General features: G+C 38.8%; 1 protein-coding gene across 1 annotated transcript in view; it reads left to right on the forward strand.

Annotated features, from left to right (window-relative positions):
* The window catches only part of stat6 (signal transducer and activator of transcription 6, interleukin-4 induced), a 36315-nt gene extending 17407 nt beyond the window's left edge, over nucleotides 1-18908 (forward strand). The window contains exons 5-20 of the mRNA XM_041798769.1: nucleotides 435-621; nucleotides 1724-1824; nucleotides 2148-2296; nucleotides 5566-5682; nucleotides 5785-5952; nucleotides 7180-7267; nucleotides 7359-7481; nucleotides 7633-7725; nucleotides 10905-11108; nucleotides 11191-11285; nucleotides 11689-11822; nucleotides 12052-12201; nucleotides 12293-12353; nucleotides 12451-12516; nucleotides 16460-16579; nucleotides 16661-18908. Coding sequence (XP_041654703.1) covers nucleotides 435-621; nucleotides 1724-1824; nucleotides 2148-2296; nucleotides 5566-5682; nucleotides 5785-5952; nucleotides 7180-7267; nucleotides 7359-7481; nucleotides 7633-7725; nucleotides 10905-11108; nucleotides 11191-11285; nucleotides 11689-11822; nucleotides 12052-12201; nucleotides 12293-12353; nucleotides 12451-12516; nucleotides 16460-16579; nucleotides 16661-16742 — 1938 coding nt within the window. The 3' untranslated portion in view covers nucleotides 16743-18908. The remainder of the gene's footprint in view (nucleotides 1-434; nucleotides 622-1723; nucleotides 1825-2147; nucleotides 2297-5565; nucleotides 5683-5784; nucleotides 5953-7179; nucleotides 7268-7358; nucleotides 7482-7632; nucleotides 7726-10904; nucleotides 11109-11190; nucleotides 11286-11688; nucleotides 11823-12051; nucleotides 12202-12292; nucleotides 12354-12450; nucleotides 12517-16459; nucleotides 16580-16660) is intronic.
* The last annotated feature ends 1279 nt before the right edge of the window (nucleotides 18909-20187 follow it).

Consider the following 20187-nt stretch of genomic DNA (forward strand, 5'->3'; position numbering starts at 1 on the left):
GAGAAATCTTAGGAGCATTTTATTTTTGACTGTATGCTGCACAAAAAGTGGACCTAATTTTTCTGAACTAATTAATCTGGGGCACACAGATAGCCTAGAGGTCTAAGGCACAACCCATGTGAGCAGGAAGCCTGTGTTCCAATCTGGTCTGTGGCCCTTGACCACATGTCTCTCCCGTTTCCAACTCTATCCTCTTTCCTCCTCTATGTAATAAAGACATAAAAAGCCCAAAAATGTATCTTAAAAAAACGTCCTTCAACTGAGATAAAGAGAAGTGGTATTACAATATATCAGACATTCAGGTGTGTTAAGTGTTTGCTCTAAATTCTTACAAGGAAAGGCGATTGTTTTCTGGAGAACATCCAAATTATAAATGTTTATTATTAGAATCATGCCCAAATACTGTGTACTGAATGTCATCCCATGTCTTGTAGCCCACCTCAATGCCCATGCCAAACCCTCCACAATACCAGCAGTACCCAAACAGAGATTCCTCTTTCCCCATGCAAGATGTGGAGCACCTGGGCATGAAGGTTCTGGAGGTCCAAGACATCCGACAGAAGATTCACCAGCAGCAGGAGGATCTCAACTGGGAGAGGCAGAACTACGAGAGTTTACAAGGTGAGACAAACACACACCAGCAACATTGTTATAGCATGTGACATCAGGCCTCAGTGGTACCACAGGAGTGTACACAATCAGTGTGTCATTTTTCATTTAATATTTGATTGATAATGAATAACAAATATTGAAAAAATGGCTCATTTCGGCTCATCTCATCATCAGATAAACAAATTAGAATTTGTTTCTTTGATTTTGGATATTTAGGTTAGGATCAAAGAATGGAATGTGACTAAACAGCAACAAGCAGTCAGTTTGATTACATTATTTATTTGCATAACTATGCAGGTGTTGTGCTCAGAAAAGCATCCAAGTTGGGGCGCAGGTGGCAGAATAGATGGGGCGCACGCCCCGTGTGCGTGGGCGGCCCGGGTTCGAGTCTGGCCCGGGGCCCTTTGCCGCATGTCTCTCCCCGTTCTCTTCCCTGTTTCTGACTCTATTCACTATCCTCCCCTCTGTCAAATGAAGGCACAAAATGCCCCAAAAAATAAACCTTTAAAAAAAAAAAAAAAAAAAAAAAAAGCATCCAAGAATCATGTGCCCATCACTGGGGAGCAGTGTAGCTTGGTGCCCGCATTCAGCATGAGCTCCTCAGTGATGGGCACGTGATTCTCGGGATGCTTTCTGAGCACAACACCCACACTAATGAATACTGAAATCAAATTGACTGCTAAAGAACGTTTTTTCATATTCCATACTTTGATCCCAACATAAGTAGCAAAAGTCAAAAAGACAAATCATTTTTGTTAATTCGATTTAGTTTTGAAATTTAAACAAGAAAATTAGCCATTCAGAGTTTTTTTAACTGCTTTATGTTAAAGCTTCAGCTTCCCGTGCTTGTTCCGTTTATCTTCATTATAGAAACACCATGGTTAGAATTGATCTCAATTTGGGAAAAACTGATAAATAAAAGTCCAACAATGGGTACATAGTGAATTGAAATGGTTTAGAATCTCATTGTGTGACTGAAACAATCTATAGCCTTTTGGAAGTTGATTATTAATATCTAATTTTTAGTGGTTCTCCTTGATTATTTTGTATTTTCCTTTATGGCAGCAAAAGGGTCATGATATAATGATATATTTGTTGACTGTTTGCGCAGGGCCAATCCAACAGAATGGACTTGATCCTGCAAATTCAGAAAAGCAGAAAATTCAGACCCGCATTCAGCAGCTGGAGTACAATGTCAAAGTTATGGCCACGGTGAGCAAACGCTGTAAATCACTACATTGTCAGTAACTTAAAGGGAGACGAGGATTTTCTTTTCAGATTTCTACAGTTTTACATCATCAGCTGTTCCATAAAGCTTCTTGGTTTTCTTATGTCTTTTATCACTGATGTAGAAGAAGTTCATGAGGCAATACTGTATGGATATATTCTAATCATGATTAAAAGTTTGTTGTACACAGGGAAATGGAAAAGTTGTTGGTGCTCTGACTAGTAAGATGAAATAAAGGAATAAGTTACACAGTCCATTTGCCTTTTGTGATGTTTATGTCATAACGTTTGGTTGTTGACTGTTGTAGAAGCGCTTCCAGCTGCTGCAGGAGTGTGTGGACTGTCTGGACCAGTGTCAAAGCAGACTCATCAACAAGCTAAAGTCGTGGAGATGGGAGCAGCACAAGGCCACCATCGGACATCCCTTTGACGACAACCTGAACCCCCTGCAGATCTGGTGAGGTGAACTCCAATCCACAGGCCATGTAATGTATGGACTTCTTCCTTTATTGCGCTGTCCTATACTACAAAAAGACAATCCTTATAAACTGTTATATTACTACAGTACATTACAACACAACATTGGATTTACAGTTTCATTTTAAGTAGGTATCATAGTCATAATGTTTGCTCCCACAGTTGTGGTCGCCAGAGGGTAAACTCTCTGAACTTTGGTAATGCTTTGACTCTTTTTGGTAAACCACCATGAGGTTAAAATTGGTGCAGTGGAATAAAATATCTCAGCGATGCCAGATGGGGTTGCTATAAAATCAGCCAAATACAAATCCCCCTTCAGAACTAACAGTAATTGCTTTAATTGAACATTAACTTTTCTGTTGCATGCTAGCATCAGCCCGTTAGCATCCTGAAATAAGTGTTTAGCTCTGTTTGTGGAATGACATTACTGTCGATCAGTACTCAGAGTTTCAAAAAACCAAGAAAAGAAATTATAGTAATAACAAAATAATTGATTTCCAAGACTGCAAGGACAAATTGGATTTTAATTCACAGTTATATATACACCATGGGATTATATAAGATCATAGTTATCCTGACCAGTCACAGCTCAAAAGCAGCTAAAGATTGGCATGTTGACCGATGGGTAGAAGCAGACACGTGTTCAGGCACTGGCAGCTGGAAATAAAAAAAGCGTGAAACAACAATGCCTCAAAGCAACTTTGACAAGATGACAGAGCAGTTTTTGGCTGATTAGGAGTCATGATGGGAAGCAGGTGAGGATGTGTGGGTGAGGTCAGTGAGTGGGACTGAGGGGGTGAGGGGTTACTGAAGGGTCAGAAGGCTAGATGTGGGAGTGAGGTAAAAAACGTCAGAGGGTATCTGGTGGGCAGACAGAGAAAAAGGACTGTTTCTTCTTCTTAATACTGTATTCAAGTATAATTCATGTCAGAGGCACAGGAAATAGGGGTGCTGAGGGTGCTGCAGCACCTGTAAAAACCATCAGCATATAGCATCATATTTGCCCCTTTTATAGGATATGAAAAAGTAGAACATTTGTTGCCTGTCTATAATAGTCTGTAACATGCTTGTAGTAGATCCTGCAGAGGGAAACAAAACACAGAAGCTCAGATTTTTTCATAGGTATTTAAAGTAGAACAACGGCAACTTGTCAAATAAAGAAAATAAAAATAAAAAATAAGTGTTTATGAGGTCTTGGAATTAACTATCCATGAGTTACCTGTTGAACAAAAGCAGTAAAGAGTGTTTCATTGGCTTAATGCATATTCAGACTTTTCCATTGTTGCACATACTGAATGTGTTTCAAAGGTTTGTCTGCCTGTTTTTGCCAATTTCTACATATCATTGCCTCTGATCAGCCTGTTTTGTTTTTTTTTTTGTTTTTTTTTTTTGCAACTATTAACCCACTCTTTCACCACTTTTGGCAGCCTTTCGCCGATTTCCATGTTTAACACATTTAACCAATTTCTGCTACTTTAAAATCTCATTTCACCACCTTTTCTGCCCATTTTGCCACTGGTAATCCATTTTAATTCTGTTTACGAGAAAATTTATTTACATTTAAAGAAGGCTATATGGCATTAATTACGATTGTTGCTTTAATAAGAGTGGTTATAATTAAGGTAAAAAAAATAAAGGCCATGGTTATCACAGCTAAACTTCATAATGGACTATGATTTTGCTGACATACCTCTGTGGAACCCCAGTTTGTCCCCAGAAAGCTCTCCCCTTTATCCCCCTTATTTGCAGCCTTGGCTGTGAGTATCCTTACTGCTCTGTGATAAACTATTAACTGGTTTTGGGCCACTTCTTTGTAAACATTACATTTGAAGTTTGTCATACATATAAGTAAGGGTGGGCGGTATATCGAGTATTCTCGATGTGTTGCGGCTTTTGCCACACATGATGTATAAAATGACTATATTGCGAACATCTGAGTATAAATTATATTGCAGTTTTGAGCCATCAGAGTGTATTTCCCGCTGGAGTCTCGCTTCTCCCATTGTCCCTGAACGCATCTCTCACAGCAGAGAGCTCACTCCCCTGCCCATCCAGAAAACCCTCCTCCGCATATGCACGTTTTTGTATCAGCGGAGAAGGACGTAGTTAACGCTATGGGTAAACAGAGCAGCGTGGCAAGTTAGCAGCTAGTTATCTGTGTTCAGAGACGGACAACGAGAAACAGCGCTGGGTCTGTCATCCGCCAGGGGTTCAGCTTTAAAAAGGAAGAGGTCAACTCACGCGGTAATCGTTAAAATACACCGCAAGATGACTCTTAGATCCACATCCACTTAGAGGACATTTCAAAGTATTGCGATATGTATGGTGTATTGGGATATAGCAAAATATATCTGGATATCAATTTTAGGCCTTATCGCCCGGCTCTACGTATAAGTATTTATTATTCTGCAGTAAGTTTGAGGTGCTGCCAGTACTCCTGAGTGAAAAAAATAACCCTTTATGTTTGAACTATGGCTGTGTATATAATTTTGGTTGTGATTAAAGTCTGTAATTAGTGCTTTTTTCACTGAAATGAATCACATATGCTATTGACCCTTTCAGAACACTTTGGTGAAGTCACTGCAACATCCACAGATATGTAAAATAAATGATCCTTTATGCCATTTTCAGTTTTAAAAACTCATAGACAGCATAGTGGACAAGTCAAAAGTCATCTTCACTTTGTCATATCACACATATCACTTTTTTAAAGTTTCCTTATTTCCTTTTCAATCCATAACAATTTCATTTTCCATGGTTAGGTTCATATTATAATCTTCAATCTAAGTAAAGTTCCTTATTTTCTTTCAAAATAAAAGCAGGCCTGGATCCAAGTTTAAGAAAATTAAAAATACAAAATAAAACAAATCATTTTTTTAATACAAAATATTGGATTTTTTATAATAAAGGGATTTTGAGGTTAATCCCAGTTTAAAATGTAATTGGTTGACAGCCCTAGTTTAAAGTAATTGAGGAAATATTAATTTTGCATGGCAGAATGTTTGACATCACAACAAGTGACCTCTCTCAGCACCCTAAACTATGACTGATTTTCCACACCTAATTCATGTTTTACTTATGGCTGTTTAAGCTTTTTTAGGTTGAATGCCAAGAAAGTGACAGCAGTTCGTATTGTATTGCAGTCCTTTGAATTAATGAGGCCAAATTCTCTAGACAACACATGCTTATGAAATGATTATTTGTCTCAACAATTTCCCCTCCTTTGTGCTGATATATTATCTTTGTTAGGTGTGAGCAGCTGCTTGGAGTGAATGGGAAACTGAGACAGGAATTGATGCTGATAGGAGAGCCGATCCCAGAGCTCCATGACAGACTTGGGAAACTTGTGCAGATTCTAATTCAAAGGTAGTGAAATTTCATTCTTTTCTTATGTACGTATAATTGAGAAGCATAATTGACATGTCTTCTCCCATTTTTCCTCTCTCTTGTAACCACTGTCCCCTTCAGCTCTCTTGTGGTGGACAAACAGCCCCCTCAGGTCATTAAAACTCAGTCAAAGTTCTCCACCACTGTGCGATATTTGCTTGGGGAGAAAGTTGCCCCTGGGAAGCCCGTGGTGCTGAAGGCACAGATCATTAATGAGCTGCAGGCCAGGAACCTTGGTGGCATAACCGGGTGAGTCATACATACAGGAAAACCTAGAGGTATGAACACTATCAGGGAGGGGGAGAAGATTGGTTCACATCTCTACGCATTACAGAGACTGTCAGTCATTTTTGCTACATATAGGGAAACTAAAACCACTCTCAATGTTTAGACAACACAATCATAACGACTTAAAAGTCAACATTTGATGTAGTCACTAAAATGTATTAATTTTGCCAACAGTTGAATTAAAACTGAATATACAGTAGATGGACAAAAGTATCTGGCCACACCTGTTAATCGTTGGCTTCAGGTGTTTCAATCAGACCTGTTATCACAGCAGTGACTATAAAGACATAGTTTGAAGATTTTGATGTGAAAGAACTTGACTGGCCCGCGCAGAGCCCTGACCTCAACCCCATCAAGCACCTCTGGGATGAACTGGAGCGGAGATTGCAAACCAGGCCTTCTCATCCATAATCAGTGCCTGACCTCATACATGCTCTCCAGAATGAATGGGAACAAACTCCTACAGAAACACTCCAAAATGGAAAGACTTCCAAGAAGAGTGGAGGCTGTTATAGCTGCAAAAAGAGGGGTCAACTCCATATTAAAGTATGTGTATTTGAACACAGTGTGATTACAGTCCCTATTGGTGTATTGGTCAGGCAACTGAATACTTTTGTCCATATAGTGTATCGTTCTTTCTGCAGTACCATAAGCTATGATTTAATTTCCACAAGTAGTGGACACCATTTAAAAAAATATTGTAGACTGTTGGTTAGGTAACTAATGAGGGCTTAGAAACTTGTCAGACCTCATTTTCAGGGCCTTTATGAGCAGGCACTTGGCAGGTAGGTCATGTGCTTTTGCCAAGTGCTTGCTCAAGTTGAATTCATACTGGATCTCTCAACAAAATAACAACAATGAATGCAGATGATTTGGCTTGTTAAGACAAAGGATTACAGACTGATTGAGTGAATTTACTTTGTATGGGGTCATGCCTTGGAGTTTTTCCTGTGCTGTAACATCAAAATATATCCCTTTCAAGACAGTAAAATAAAACATTCATGCATGTTTTTCCAGGGCTTATGTAATTATGGGCTTTTTAAAAAAATGTTCATTGTCTTGTCCTGCCCTTGTTTAGCCATTTGCTTTTATTCCATCTGAGGTCCAAACTGCAACATATTTTGGTTAAATGAATTAAATCTAAATGAAAAAAACTCTATTTATGGAATTGTTTCTTTTTCTCCTCAGGGAAAATGTCGGGGAACTAATCAACAACTCGGCTGTCCTGGAACACAACACAGCCAGCAAGAGCACGTGTGCCACCTTCAGGAACATGGTAGGCAAAAGAAGCTTGCAGTTCTCAGCCTAGATTAGGTAACTGTTTCTTCTTTTTGAAACAAATTTACACTTTCTTTTTGGTGTAACAGTCCATCAAAAAGATCAAAAGAGCAGACAGAAAAGGATCAGAATCAGTGACGGAGGAGAAGTTTGCTCTCCTGTTCTCCACAGAGATCTCCATCACCGGTTGCGACACTCCCTACAGGATACAGGTTTGTTCCTCTCTATTGTTTTCCTTATCTTGAGCTGGAGACTAAATTCTTCCGTTTCCTGAAATATGTTGTTTATGACGGTATGTAAAGAACATTTCTTTGTTTTATGAGGAGAGACGTGTCAACATATTTAAAATGTTGTTACTTATAGATGATCTCTTTACCCGTCGTCGTCATTGTTCACGGTAGTCAAGACAACAACGCTCTGGCCACCATCATATGGGACTGCGCCTTTTCTGAATCAGTAAGTGCCAAACTGTTACAGTTTGTATAATTATTTTTCTATCATTTTTAAGCCCTTGAACATATTAAAGTTTATCTCTCTATAAACACATAAACTACATTTTGTCCTCAAAAACACAAGGATTAAATTATGAGAATATATTCTGTGTACAGCATGAATGTTTGTGCCAAGGCTTTATCTCCGCACAAGAAACACTCTGCTCAGCGTAAAAAAAGTGGAGTGGGTGGGTGATGTTAATCACTTCCTGCCATCAGGGAACGTGGCTATGAATCCCACATGTGGATGCTGAAGTGGAGATAGAGCTTGTGAAATGCTAACAGCTGCAGTAGACAGTGAGCGATAACTTTGTGTTGTGGTGAGTGGTGTGTCAGCAGACGTGCTACAAATGAGTGAGCAGAGCACTGATGGCTGAAGTGCACTAACATGAAGGCATCACATGCTGGATGCAGTTTACATCCACATTCTCCTGGTAGAGCACTCACTCTCACACCAGCTCTTATCAGGAACTGTTGTAATGTTACTTTGATTGGACACTTAATGATGTTAGTATAAACTCTAACTGAGTTGTATGGTCGATAAGCATGCTAACATGCAGTCTGGTTTTTGGCTGTAGAAGTGACCATAATTAACCTAAGAAGTGGAAATGCTTTGTCTCTACTCTGGCTGCTGTGTGGTGAGTCATCAATCACAGGGAGCCCAAAAGTAAACTCTGATTGTATATTTTTTAAATTCTGTTTTGAAGAAGAACTGAAACCAGCAATGGAGACTGTAGACCAGGGGGCATCAACTACAATTGTACAAGGGCTAGATTTTGTCTTGACAGGCACTTTTGAGGCCAAACTTTCAAATGAACTAGAATTAGGATAAATATTTTGGTCCATATAACATGTTACTGTACTAGTATTTGTTTGTTCTTTCTAAATGTAAGTCGTTTCTAAGCATTAACAACTAGATCAGTCCTTATCTCTCAGGGGCAATCACAATATTTCAGCCACATGATATTTCTAAGACTGCCATGTTGACCATCACTAGATTTGTTGTTTAAATGCTCCATCCTGATTGGTGAAAAACAAATGGAGGGAAGAGGATGTTTGATTTGATTCTCAGGCAGGACAATTGCACTTTCCAAGAGCCTGGTGACACAGAAAACTACAGCTTTAATCAGGACTGGACTGAGAAGCACGTGTTTATCAGGGATTATAATTTCCTACAATAGCTGGCAGGTGGATTTCTGTGAAAAAATTCACCAAGCATGAAGTCATTACTGATAAAACGGTTACAGTCTTGATCATTTTAGGGTTGATTTGATAACTATAAAGACTTAAAGACCAAAAAATACCCTAAAAACCACAAAAACCTTTTTTCTTCACATTTCCTGATTTTAATCCTTGTTCTGATGCAGGATGGGGAGCTTGGGGGGCCTGATATGGCTGCTGGTTGATTATCACTGCCATAGACTCATTAGGAAAATATTTACAATCATCTGAGATACAGGGTCAGTTTGTTTAAAATTCCTTACAGATTAGATGCCCCCTGCTGGCCATCAAAAAGAATGCAGACTTAAGGCTTTGTCTGCTCTGAGGCTGACAAAAATATATTTGCATACATTGATTAAAACCATGATGAAGCAGTTGTTAAGTAGTTTTTACAATGGTCTTTTGACAAGAAAAGCATGCATAGGCCTGTTTTTGGGTTTAAGCAATAATACAGTTAAAAATCTATGTGGTTTTTAGGCGGAAGTGTGTCCCTTTTTCTTCCCTTCTGCACTGTAAACCCAGATTTTGTTTCTAATTAAACTTCATCATTACTTATTCTTTCATGTTTTGTCAAAAAACGTTGACATAACTAAATCAAACTAGTCGTCTGCATTATTCAGCTGAAAGATGCAATGCAATGATCATGTTAAGCTGAGATAGTATGTTTAGTTCTTTAAGAGGGGGGAGGGGCTATTTCAAAATTTAAAAAGCCATGGGTGAGACTGTCAGTGCATCTGTTGGCACCAGCAGGCAAGGCTTTCACCATGACAGTCCACACGTAGCAAAGCCAGTGCTTTGCCTCACCGTGTCTCCACCCCACCAGGGAGGGAGTAATCAGCGGATTTGATTTTGGGAGTGATTCAGATCACCATCTGGATCCAGGAATGTTTTTAAAGGATTCTTCACTATTGGGAGATAGGGCTGATGGCGGAGGTCCGGACTCTCTGAGTGCTTTTCTAGTTTCATACATTTTTATGTAAGTTAAACTTAGCATTGTTATTTATTATTATTGTTATTATTATTATTGTTATTTATTTCATACAACTTAGACTTCATTTATGTGAAACTAATGATTTTTAGTAAAGACTACTAATATACACTTAATATGCCTACTGCATAAAATTAAGGTTCTATGTTAATATAACTTGACCTCTTTAGTTTCAGCTTGTGTAAAAACTAAAGTGGTATAAGGCAATCGGTCTACTTGTGCTTATTAGTGATGTCAACTAATTCGGGTTTAGAGTGTGGGTCCTGGGGGAGCTCCGCTTTTCTTAGGTCCATGTAGGGAGGGGATCCAAGGAAAAATGGTTGGGGAAAACTGTAACAAAGGATTGAAAAGCAGGAAGCTCATTGACCATCTTGGATGACAGGCTGTGTGAGATAAAGGAAAAAGGCAGAAAATTAGATCTTCTTTAATGAACAAACTGAAGCATATATATCTCAGGAAGATTAAGTTATCAAAGGGGGGCACTAATTTAAAGTTTTGTTAGTTACATTAGTGCCTTTCATGCTAGGATAAGTCTGACATGCCTGCTATGTGGGCCTGTTGTTCACTAAGGAAGTATGCCAGAAGGCTGTGTTAGAGATCACAGCTATGCTTTTGGCTCTAACATAGGGATAAAATGCTATCTACTTTCCTGGTTCAAACCTTATTAGCACCTTGAACCCATGATTCAAAGTTGATAAACTTAAAAACTTTCATTTACAGTGTTAGGTTAGGTTAAAGTCTTGCTCAGAGTGACGTGTGGACAAACTTCCTGTTTGTTGCTCACTTTGCTGGTGAGTCAGATTGACTCTGAATGCTGACTGGAAGTAGCCTTATGTGGTCTGAGAGTTATAAAGTGATTTTAAAAGGCCTCTTTGCTTGAAAACTGGTGACATCACTGCGCATACGCATCTGTGTACGCTTGTCTTTGCCATCAGGAAAGGATGCCATTTGTGGTGCCGGAGCGGGTGCCCTGGAGGATGATGTGCAGCACCCTCAACAGTAAATTCACCTCTGAAGTTCAGACACAGCATAACTTAGATGACTACAACCAGCTCTTCTTGGCACAGAAGATTTTCAACAAGCCTGACTTTGCAGACGACTTCAGCAACTTGTTGGTGTCCTGGGCTCAGTTTAATAAGGTGCACACAGCTGTTTTTCCTCTCCTACAGACACACACAGACCGACAGAAGTGAAATCTCACTGTGCCTCTATGTCTTACAGGAGGTCCTGCCGGGGCGACCGTTCACTTTCTGGCAATGGTTTGAGGGAGTTATGGAGCTGACCAAGAAGCACCTGAAGGCCTACTGGAGCGAGGGGTGAGGAGATAGATAGATAGAGAGAGAGAGAGAGAGAGAGAGATAAACTTTATTGTCCCATTCAGGAAATTTGTCTTAGACAGCGGTGGTATTGGCTAAGGGTACGATATACATAAAAAAAAAACACCAGACAACATAAACAGTTACATTTGCAATCGGTCGGTGACAAACATGGTCAGTAGTAATTACACTAAAAAATTAAAGTGCAGTGTTCATTGCAATAATCAGTGAGAATAGTAAAAACAAGTTAAAATGAATATGTCGAATAATGACGAGAATAAAAACATGGATAAAAAGAATGAGTAAAACATGGATAAAGAGGCTCTGCTTCTGTCTCAATCATAAATAAAAGAGCCTTGTGGCAGTCTGTTCACATTTACATTGGCATGTTTTGCTCTAATAGGCTGATATTTGGCTTCATTGGGAAGCAACATCTACACCTAATTCTCCAAGACAGGCCCAACGGGACGTTCCTGCTTCGCTTTAGTGACTCTGAGATCGGAGGCATCACCATCGCATACGTATCTGCGAGTGAGAGTGAGTGCTGCTGTGGACCCACTTGATATTGATTGCCTTTTCATTGGTTTTATGTAGAACCTAGCAACAGATTTTGACACAACCTTTTCTAAAATTGTTTGACTGAAGAGACGCTGAAAGTTTAGAAAGTGTTAGACATTATATGTTTGTTTTTGAAAAATGCAAAAGAATTTACAATCTATCTCTTTCTCTTATAAGCATATACTAGCAAATCTTTTTCTCACTGTAGATGGGGGACAGAAAATCCAAAACATCCAGCCCTTCACCAAGAGAGATCTTGAGATCCGGAGCCTTGGTGACCGCATCCGAGATATTGGCCACATAACACACCTCTATCCTGAATATCCTAAAGATGAAGTTTTCAGAAAGTTCTACTCAGGTAATGAATTTTATAAACTGCTTACCTTTATGCACTTAAATATTGAAGTAAGTTAAGAGATAAGGTTGTTTTTCTTCTCTCATTTAAACAGAGCCTCAAGCATCACCCAGTAGTGGTTACATTCCTGTGTCTCTCCACACCAAAGTTGGCCCGTAAGGAGTTACTATTGTTATTAAATCATGACTTTTGATGCAAAAATGAAATAAAGTAATTCTAAGAAGATGTTAATTGTGTAATTTGTGTGAGCAGGGAAGCTGTATCGACCTCGCCCCCTATACCTCTCGCTGAAAGCCCTCACAGTAACGTCTTCTCAGTGTAAGTATCACTTCTCACTCATTTACTCAGTACTCCACTTAATGACCATCATTTATGTTTGATTTTGACTTTTTTAACCACAGAAGGGTGTGTATATATTGTGCTGGTGCTGATATTACAGTATATTACAGTAGTTATTTATTTCACTTCAAAAGTAGAATAAAAACACCATAAATATTAATACTGTGTGAATATTTGACTTAAACACAAACAACTCTTCAAATGCGTTATAAATAACCACAAAAAAATAAACCGACAACTTTACCCCAACTTTATGTTTTCCCATCATGTACATGCATGCTTTGATATGATTTTTAGGGGGAAAAACATGATTTACTACTGTATTCTTTCAGCCAAAGTTAAGCAGTTAGGCTGGTCCCTTGACCCTGGTATCACAAAGTTTACAGTGAACTCTGGGTACAAGACAAGTCTGCAGATATACAGACTTACAATAAGAGTGCAGTGTGCCATCACCAGCACCAGAGTACACAAACACTTCAAGTTTCCACAAAGAAATCAACTCTAAGCACTCACACTTACAGTGCTGATAAGAATATTCAACCCATTTGATATTTTACCCCTTGACTGATTTTATAAACCATTCATGGTCAATATAATTTGGCTTTTTGCAAAGAAAAAAACATCTAAAAAAACTATCTTTGTCAAAGTGAAAACAGATTTCTACAAAGTAATGTCAATTAATTACAAATATGTAATGTAAAATAAGTGAATGCATAAATATTCACTCCCTTCAAGTCAGTATTTAGTAGATGCACCTGCAATCCCAGCACTGAGTCTGTGTAGATAGGTCTCAATCAGACTTTTACATCTGGACACTGCAACTTTACTCCATTTTGAAACTGCTCAAGCTCTTTCAGGTTGAACAGGGATCAGGCATGAACAGAAAGTTTTTTAATCCAGCCTCAAATTCGCTACTGGATTGAGGTTTCCTTTTTGACTCAGCCTTAATGTGATGTCTTTAAACCATTTCAGTGTAGCTTTCGCTGTACGCTTTGGGTCATCATCTTGTGGAAAATAAATCTTCTCCAGTGCCGTAGTGGTCTCATCAGATCAAAAAACTTTCTTCCTCTTGACCATGGAGTCTCCTATATACCTTTTGGCAAACTGTTGTCCAGATATAATTTGAATTTCTTCAACAGTGGCTCTCTCTTACTCAGTCCTCCCATAAAGCTTTGACTGGTGAAGAACCCAGGCAACCATTGTTGTATGCAGTGTCTCTCCCATCTCAGCTGCTGAAGCTTGTATCTCCTTCAGAGTAGTCCTAGGTGTTTTGGTGGCCTCTCTCACTAGTCTTGCACGGTCACTCAGTTTGTGAGGATGGCCTGGTCTAGGCAGGTTGCTTAATGATGCAGGTAATGTTCAGTGCTTTTTTGTATCCATCCCCTGACTTTTCAATAAACTTTTCTCTGAGTTGCTTGGAGTGTTCTTTTGTCTTCGTGGTGTAATGGTAGCCAGGAATACTGATTAACCAGTGACTTGACCTTCCAGACACAGGTGTCTTTATACTACAATCACTTGTGACACATTCACAGATCACAATTTCATTCATCTTTACGTTGGCTTCTTGTTAGTTTTAGAATTGATTTCAAGATTTTACTCATAACATTTAAGGGTCTGGCTCCAATCTATATAACAGAATTTTTAACTCCTTATGCTCCAGCCTTAGATCCTCAGGAGGGGGCCTCCCAGTTGTTCCAAAGTTGAGACTTAAAACTAAGGGTGCACTCAGACTAGGCCATCCATACCGTGCCTGGGCCCATTTCAGCCTAAATTCCGGTACGTTTGGCCAGTGTGAGTGCAATCGTTCTGTGCTTCGGCGCATCACACTTTGCGGCCCTTGCACGGAAGGACGAGGTGGGCTTAAGCACAGCATGGATGCAAATGAAGGAGTACAAGCGCGGGAATGTAATGTAATGTGAAGTGACAACAAAAGGACCCACCTCAGAGCACAGAGAGCACATAAGGCAGCAACTGCAGGCTAGAAACAGCAGGATTTTTTCTAGAAAGATCGCAAGAACTATATATCTTGTCTTGCTGTATTTTAATAAGTTACGAAGATTTTATAAGAGCTGAAGAAATTAACTTTGCACAGCTCCACTACGACCTTGTTCTAATGGATCCTAGTCCAGTCCACATTTCTGACCAGTTTCTAGCAAAGTCAGGCTTTAACCACTGTGAGAGGTTTTTTTGGTTTGTGAAATAAAGCTTCTTCCCTTGATTGAGTCAAAAACAGCAGCTCACAGGATAACAAACACCTTTCATCCTCCGTGTGTAAAGGAGAGTGCCAAATACGCAGACAAGTGTGTGTTGGGGTTAATCACACAGCTGATTTAACCTCTCTTATTATAAGATTATAATACCATGTTATCATCCACTAAATTTATTTACCTTTAATTCTATTTCATGTTATCAAGAAGTGAAATTGTGGTCTTGGTTGCTGACGTTCAACGGAACATAGTTTTTTTTAACCCTGTGGTGTATTCACTTCCAGCTCTCGTCAGATGGTTAAGATTGCTCTCGTCCTGGTATTAAAACCTTTTATCTGAACATTTAATCCTGCTCTGGACACAGGCTGTCCTGTGATGTGAGAGCTTGTTTGGTGCAGTACTGAAAGGCATCCAAATATACGCAAAGAGATGGCACAGTTCATGGCGCGTAAAGGGGGATATAGGGGGATTCAGATAGTATACGGACACACAGAGGAATGACTGTAGGGGCTTGTACGAGTTACAAAGTCTGTGTTTCATTCAGCAGAAGTGCTCGGAACTCTGATCAGGCTCCAGATTATATGCTGTGAGCAATAACTCTCCGCTATGAACCACTTCCTCTCTCTCCTCACAGGGCTCTGTATAGTTATCGTAGAATACTGATCCCAGGTCAGGTAAAATAACACCGGTGTCAGATCAGATATCATATAAATTTGTTGCTATTTCACAGCCAAAAAACAACACTCATGTATACTGAGTCATCAACACATATAAATTCATCAATGGTGGACACTTTGTGTGATGATTGGATGCGTTGAGCAGTGTGAGTGCGGGCCAAAGGGGGAACAGAAGAGGGGGTCAAATGGGCTTTAGCACGGTTTGAATATGGCACGGTACAGATGGCCTAGTGTGAGTGCACCCTAAGGATGATTGGGCCTTCTTCATTAGCCCTCGACTTTGGAACAACCAACCCGAGGAGGAAAGGCATGCAGAATCAGTGACTTCTTTTAAATCACTTTTTAAAACACATTTGTGTGATTTCATCTTATGTGGTGACTTGGTTTTCATCTTCTCATAGATTTTGACTTCATTCTAATTTCTTTGATTTTATTTCCTCCTAATCTTTTACCTACCTTTATTTTCTTATTAACCTCATTTTATTTTCTTGCCCCTTTGCCTGCTTTTAATCGTTATTTCCTTCCTCACTTTAATGCTTTTAGCTCTTATTGCTTCTCTTTTGTATACATGTAAGGGCTAGGAACTGGGATTAAGTTTATATGTTTCTTTGTTTGATCAGTGGGCTCACTGAAACACTTTTGCTAAGTTATATACTCAAATCAAGGCAGGGATTTTTTTGTCTCCCCCTCTGACATGGATGCATTTGTTAATTCCACTCTAAACTGCCAGACTACTTTCAGCATGTGAAGAAACAATGAAGTTCTCTTGTGTGCATTAGGAAACAGTTCTAAATGATGGATGCGGAAAGTGCTTCAGAGCAGACTCTTTTTTTAAATGTCCTTTTAGTTATGCTACTGTGGCTGAAGGCATATTTTGGACTATGGTCTCGAATTTTACTGTGAACTCAATCCAGATTTTACAAGCATTAAACTCTTGTAATAAACAAAATTGCAGGGTGGCTCACATTTCCTTCTAAAATCAGTTGAGCAAAATCATCTGAATACCTCTGAGCTTTCTGTTCTTGCTGTAACTTTCAGGCATCAGTTCCAGCAGCCGTTTAGCCCACAAGAGTCCATTAGTCAGGACATAATGGAACCTGCATCTGCTCCTGCTGTGGAGTTCAACCCAAACCCTCCTGTTGTCTACTCTAATCCCATGTAGGTATAACTTTTTACCTCTTTGTTGTTCTAAAAATTTACTCAAATATGGTGTTAAGATGTGTTTTTCTGTTTTTCTAGTGATACATCTAACAACATGGAACTAGATTTGGACTCTATTCTTAACAGTCCTCTGAGTAATTCACTTTTCTCCGAGCAATGAAAAAGGAAGTCCAGAGGAGACGTTAAACAGCGACCAATGCCAAACTGATGTGTCAGACCTTCATGTGGAGAAGCATGTGCAGATGTTTTTGTTCCACTTTCATCAACAGCTCCTTCTACTAAAATGCCCGTGGAGCTGCTGTTAGCGCATTGTTGTATCCTTGTTTTGACGTCTGCCCTCTCTTGCCTGATTATACATTTATGATGCTAACTTTTTTATTTTTAATGCTATGCTCCATGCCTTGGTGCTAATGTATATATTCCAAATGCCATTTTAACCCATTAAAGCCTGAAACCACAAATTATGGCCAGAAAATTCTCATCTTTTGGAACTGAAATGTTTATTTCACTTTCTACTGAAATCCAAAAAATCCAAATTTCCATAAAATCTAACATATATATTTTTTTGTATCTCGTTTGATACATTAGTTGATTTTGGTAACTGATAATTCACTTGAGGGCATTTTTATCATTTATCAGATTATATTCAGATTTTTTTTAGTAATTTATTGATCCTATTGATGAGATAGATGTATCATAAAAGTATGTATTAAATATGATACAACAGGCTTTAAGGGGTTAAAACCTTGCTAAACTTCATAGTGACCTGTTAAACATGACAGACTGTGCATGGTAAATCTGTCCTGAAATGTTTGTGTGCCTTGTCTGTTCTGTGATGATGTGGTGAGGTCTGGGAACATTAGAGGATTGATGATGACTGTGAAACTACACCGCATTGACCAACACTTATGGTGCAGAGTCGGGGGGGGGGGTGTGGTGGAGATGATGCTGATGGGAAAAGCTTTTATTATATTTGTTTACTAATGGACTCACTTAGGGAAAGTTTCTTTTATATGAAAACTTTTTTTTTTTTTTTTTTTTTTTTTACTTATATTGGCCAGTAATTTAAGGCCTTTTCTAAAATTATGTATTAAATGTATTTTTTCCTTTTTTAAATGGCCTAATTCAAATTTATTTTAAATGCTTTTTTGTCTTTATTAAGATATCAGAATTTTTCTTGTCTTACTGAATGGACAGAGCAATGTTTTGGAATTGAATGTGCCTTAGAAATGGGGGATATGTGGTTACTGTCTTATGGTTAAACAATTTAAAAGCTTTTGGATATATAGAAAAAAATGAATGAGGGCAATCAAGCGTTACACTTTAGAAATATGCAGGAAATATATCTGAATTATTATGACAGTATATAAATATGGATTAACTCTTGTTTCAATGAGGAGCTTTCACTACCATCACTGTCAGCATTGTACCTTGATTAAATAATGGTGTGTTTTATGTGATGCGCTGCATGTGTATATAGTGGATGATAACCTTTAATATCTAGGGGATTATAGTGGAAAGATCATTCCAAGGCTTCTACAGTCAGTGTTTTCCTTTAACATTAAAAATAAAATCTCAGTCTTTACAAAATATCTGGAATGTAATTCTGAGATATTTATATCTGTTAATTGCATTTCACCATTGTTTTTCTGCTTATTGCTCTACATGAAGGAGTTGGGGTCAACTTCCTTGTGGTTTCAGAGGAATAGCTTTGATTGGCTGCTGTTTATGTGTGGACTAACCTCTGTTTAAGAGCTTTATTTATCTGTAGTTTGTCTCAAAGAAAAAAAGACAAGAAGAATTGGCAACATGAGAATTTTTGGATTTTTTTGACATATAAAAATAATAAATCAGTGGCATTGAGATTGGGAAAGTATGCGAGTGCCAAAAAGGCTGTCCATTGTATGAAAGCATATTGGTGTATAACATATGATGATCACTTCCATAAACCACCAGTCAAAGAGAGGACATTGCATCAACTAGCATATTATATTTATCCATCCAGGTTCAGCTATCATGATTTTTTTAAAAAAAGAAAACTTTACACTGTACATCAAAAAGCTTTTCAATTGAACACAAATTCTAAAAATGTCAATTCTACTCAACCACTACCAGGGAAATCACACTGAGAAAAATAAAAAGGGTTATGTGAAGGAAGCAGAATCAGCTTACAAGTCTGGTACAATAATTGTCCGGTGAAATTTGTCAAAATACTGAATTGTCTCATTGACCCATCCCCTTCTGTCCATCCCAGCAGCTTTAGATGTCCCCTCATTAGAGCAGAACAAGACGGCTGCCATGTAAACAAAGGGAGGAGGTAGGGTGAGAGAAAGAGGGATGGAGGAGAAAGGGGACTGTGGATATAGAGCTTCAGCTTCAAATTTTGTATGCTTTGTATGAAAATAAAGTACATTTATCACTCTGTACAAACACACTAAAGATTTCAGTCGCCTTAGGGTGACCCCTCTTCTCAAACATCCAAGTGGGGAGAAAAGAGAAGGCACCAGCAACAAGCTGTCTCACCTCATGCACTCTTTGTCACCTCCAAGTGGATGTAACACAGACCCTTCAAACAGCACAGTTCAATAGAAAACACTTTTGTTCCTCATGAGAGCTCTTCAGCTTTGTTTTCTCCATGGCAGACAAGCAAAAGTAAAAGCAAACCAGTTATCACACACCTGTACAGGAATCTGTTACAAGCACTGCTCTAAAAGCAAAGCTCATGCCAGAAAGTCATTTAAAATGTAACCCAGCACAAAAATGATTTAAATGTTGTACAAACCTGCAGAAAACCTATTCAAACAGCAATAGGTGACAGGTTTGTTTGGTTCAAGTGTTTGCAAATTTGACACCGAGCTCAGAAAAGCACAAATAGTTCAGTGTTTTGTGTTTATTTTAATATAAATATGAATGTGTTTGTGCTTCACTAGATGACACAAAAGCTCTACACTGGTTGAATTTGGCTAAAAGACTCATTTTCATCTGATATAAAAAGGGGAAATCACTAAATTTGTTGAACTTCTGCAGAATCAGCACGGGCGGGGAAAAAGGTGGAATCTTAAATGATAAAGTATAATATACTTGTATGATAAATAAAAATTAAATCATAATACAGACAAAGGATTGTGGCAATGAAAAGTGAAAAAATAAAAATGATTGATAAAAACAAGCAGACGCATACACAGGCACAGAGACATGCATGCACACTCGCTCTCTCACGCTCAAGCACGCACATACAACTGGAATAAAACAGAGCCAAATAAATACTGGTAAAGTACAATACGTACATGTAATTTACCTAGAGTTCATTAAACGAAACAAAGGGCGAGATCACACTTGATCAAAAATGGAAAAGCATGCATTAGTCCACTGCTCTACTGTAGCTTCACTCCTATCAGACTACAAAATAGGGAGAAAAGAGGAAGGGAGGGAAAGAGAGAGAGAGAGAGACCCCTGTCCTGAGCAGTTAGAGCCACCCAGTCAGCCAGGAGTGACTGACTCCCCATGACGCAGGGGGACTTCCTTCAGTGGCAGTTCTTCTTTTAACCTCCATTTTTGTCCTGCGGTCCAAGGGGAGGAGGAAGGCTGGGCAGAGGTGAAATCAG

This window comes from Cheilinus undulatus, linkage group 11 (genome assembly GCF_018320785.1).
Source record: "Cheilinus undulatus linkage group 11, ASM1832078v1, whole genome shotgun sequence".
Taxonomy (NCBI): Eukaryota; Metazoa; Chordata; class Actinopteri; order Labriformes; family Labridae; genus Cheilinus; species Cheilinus undulatus.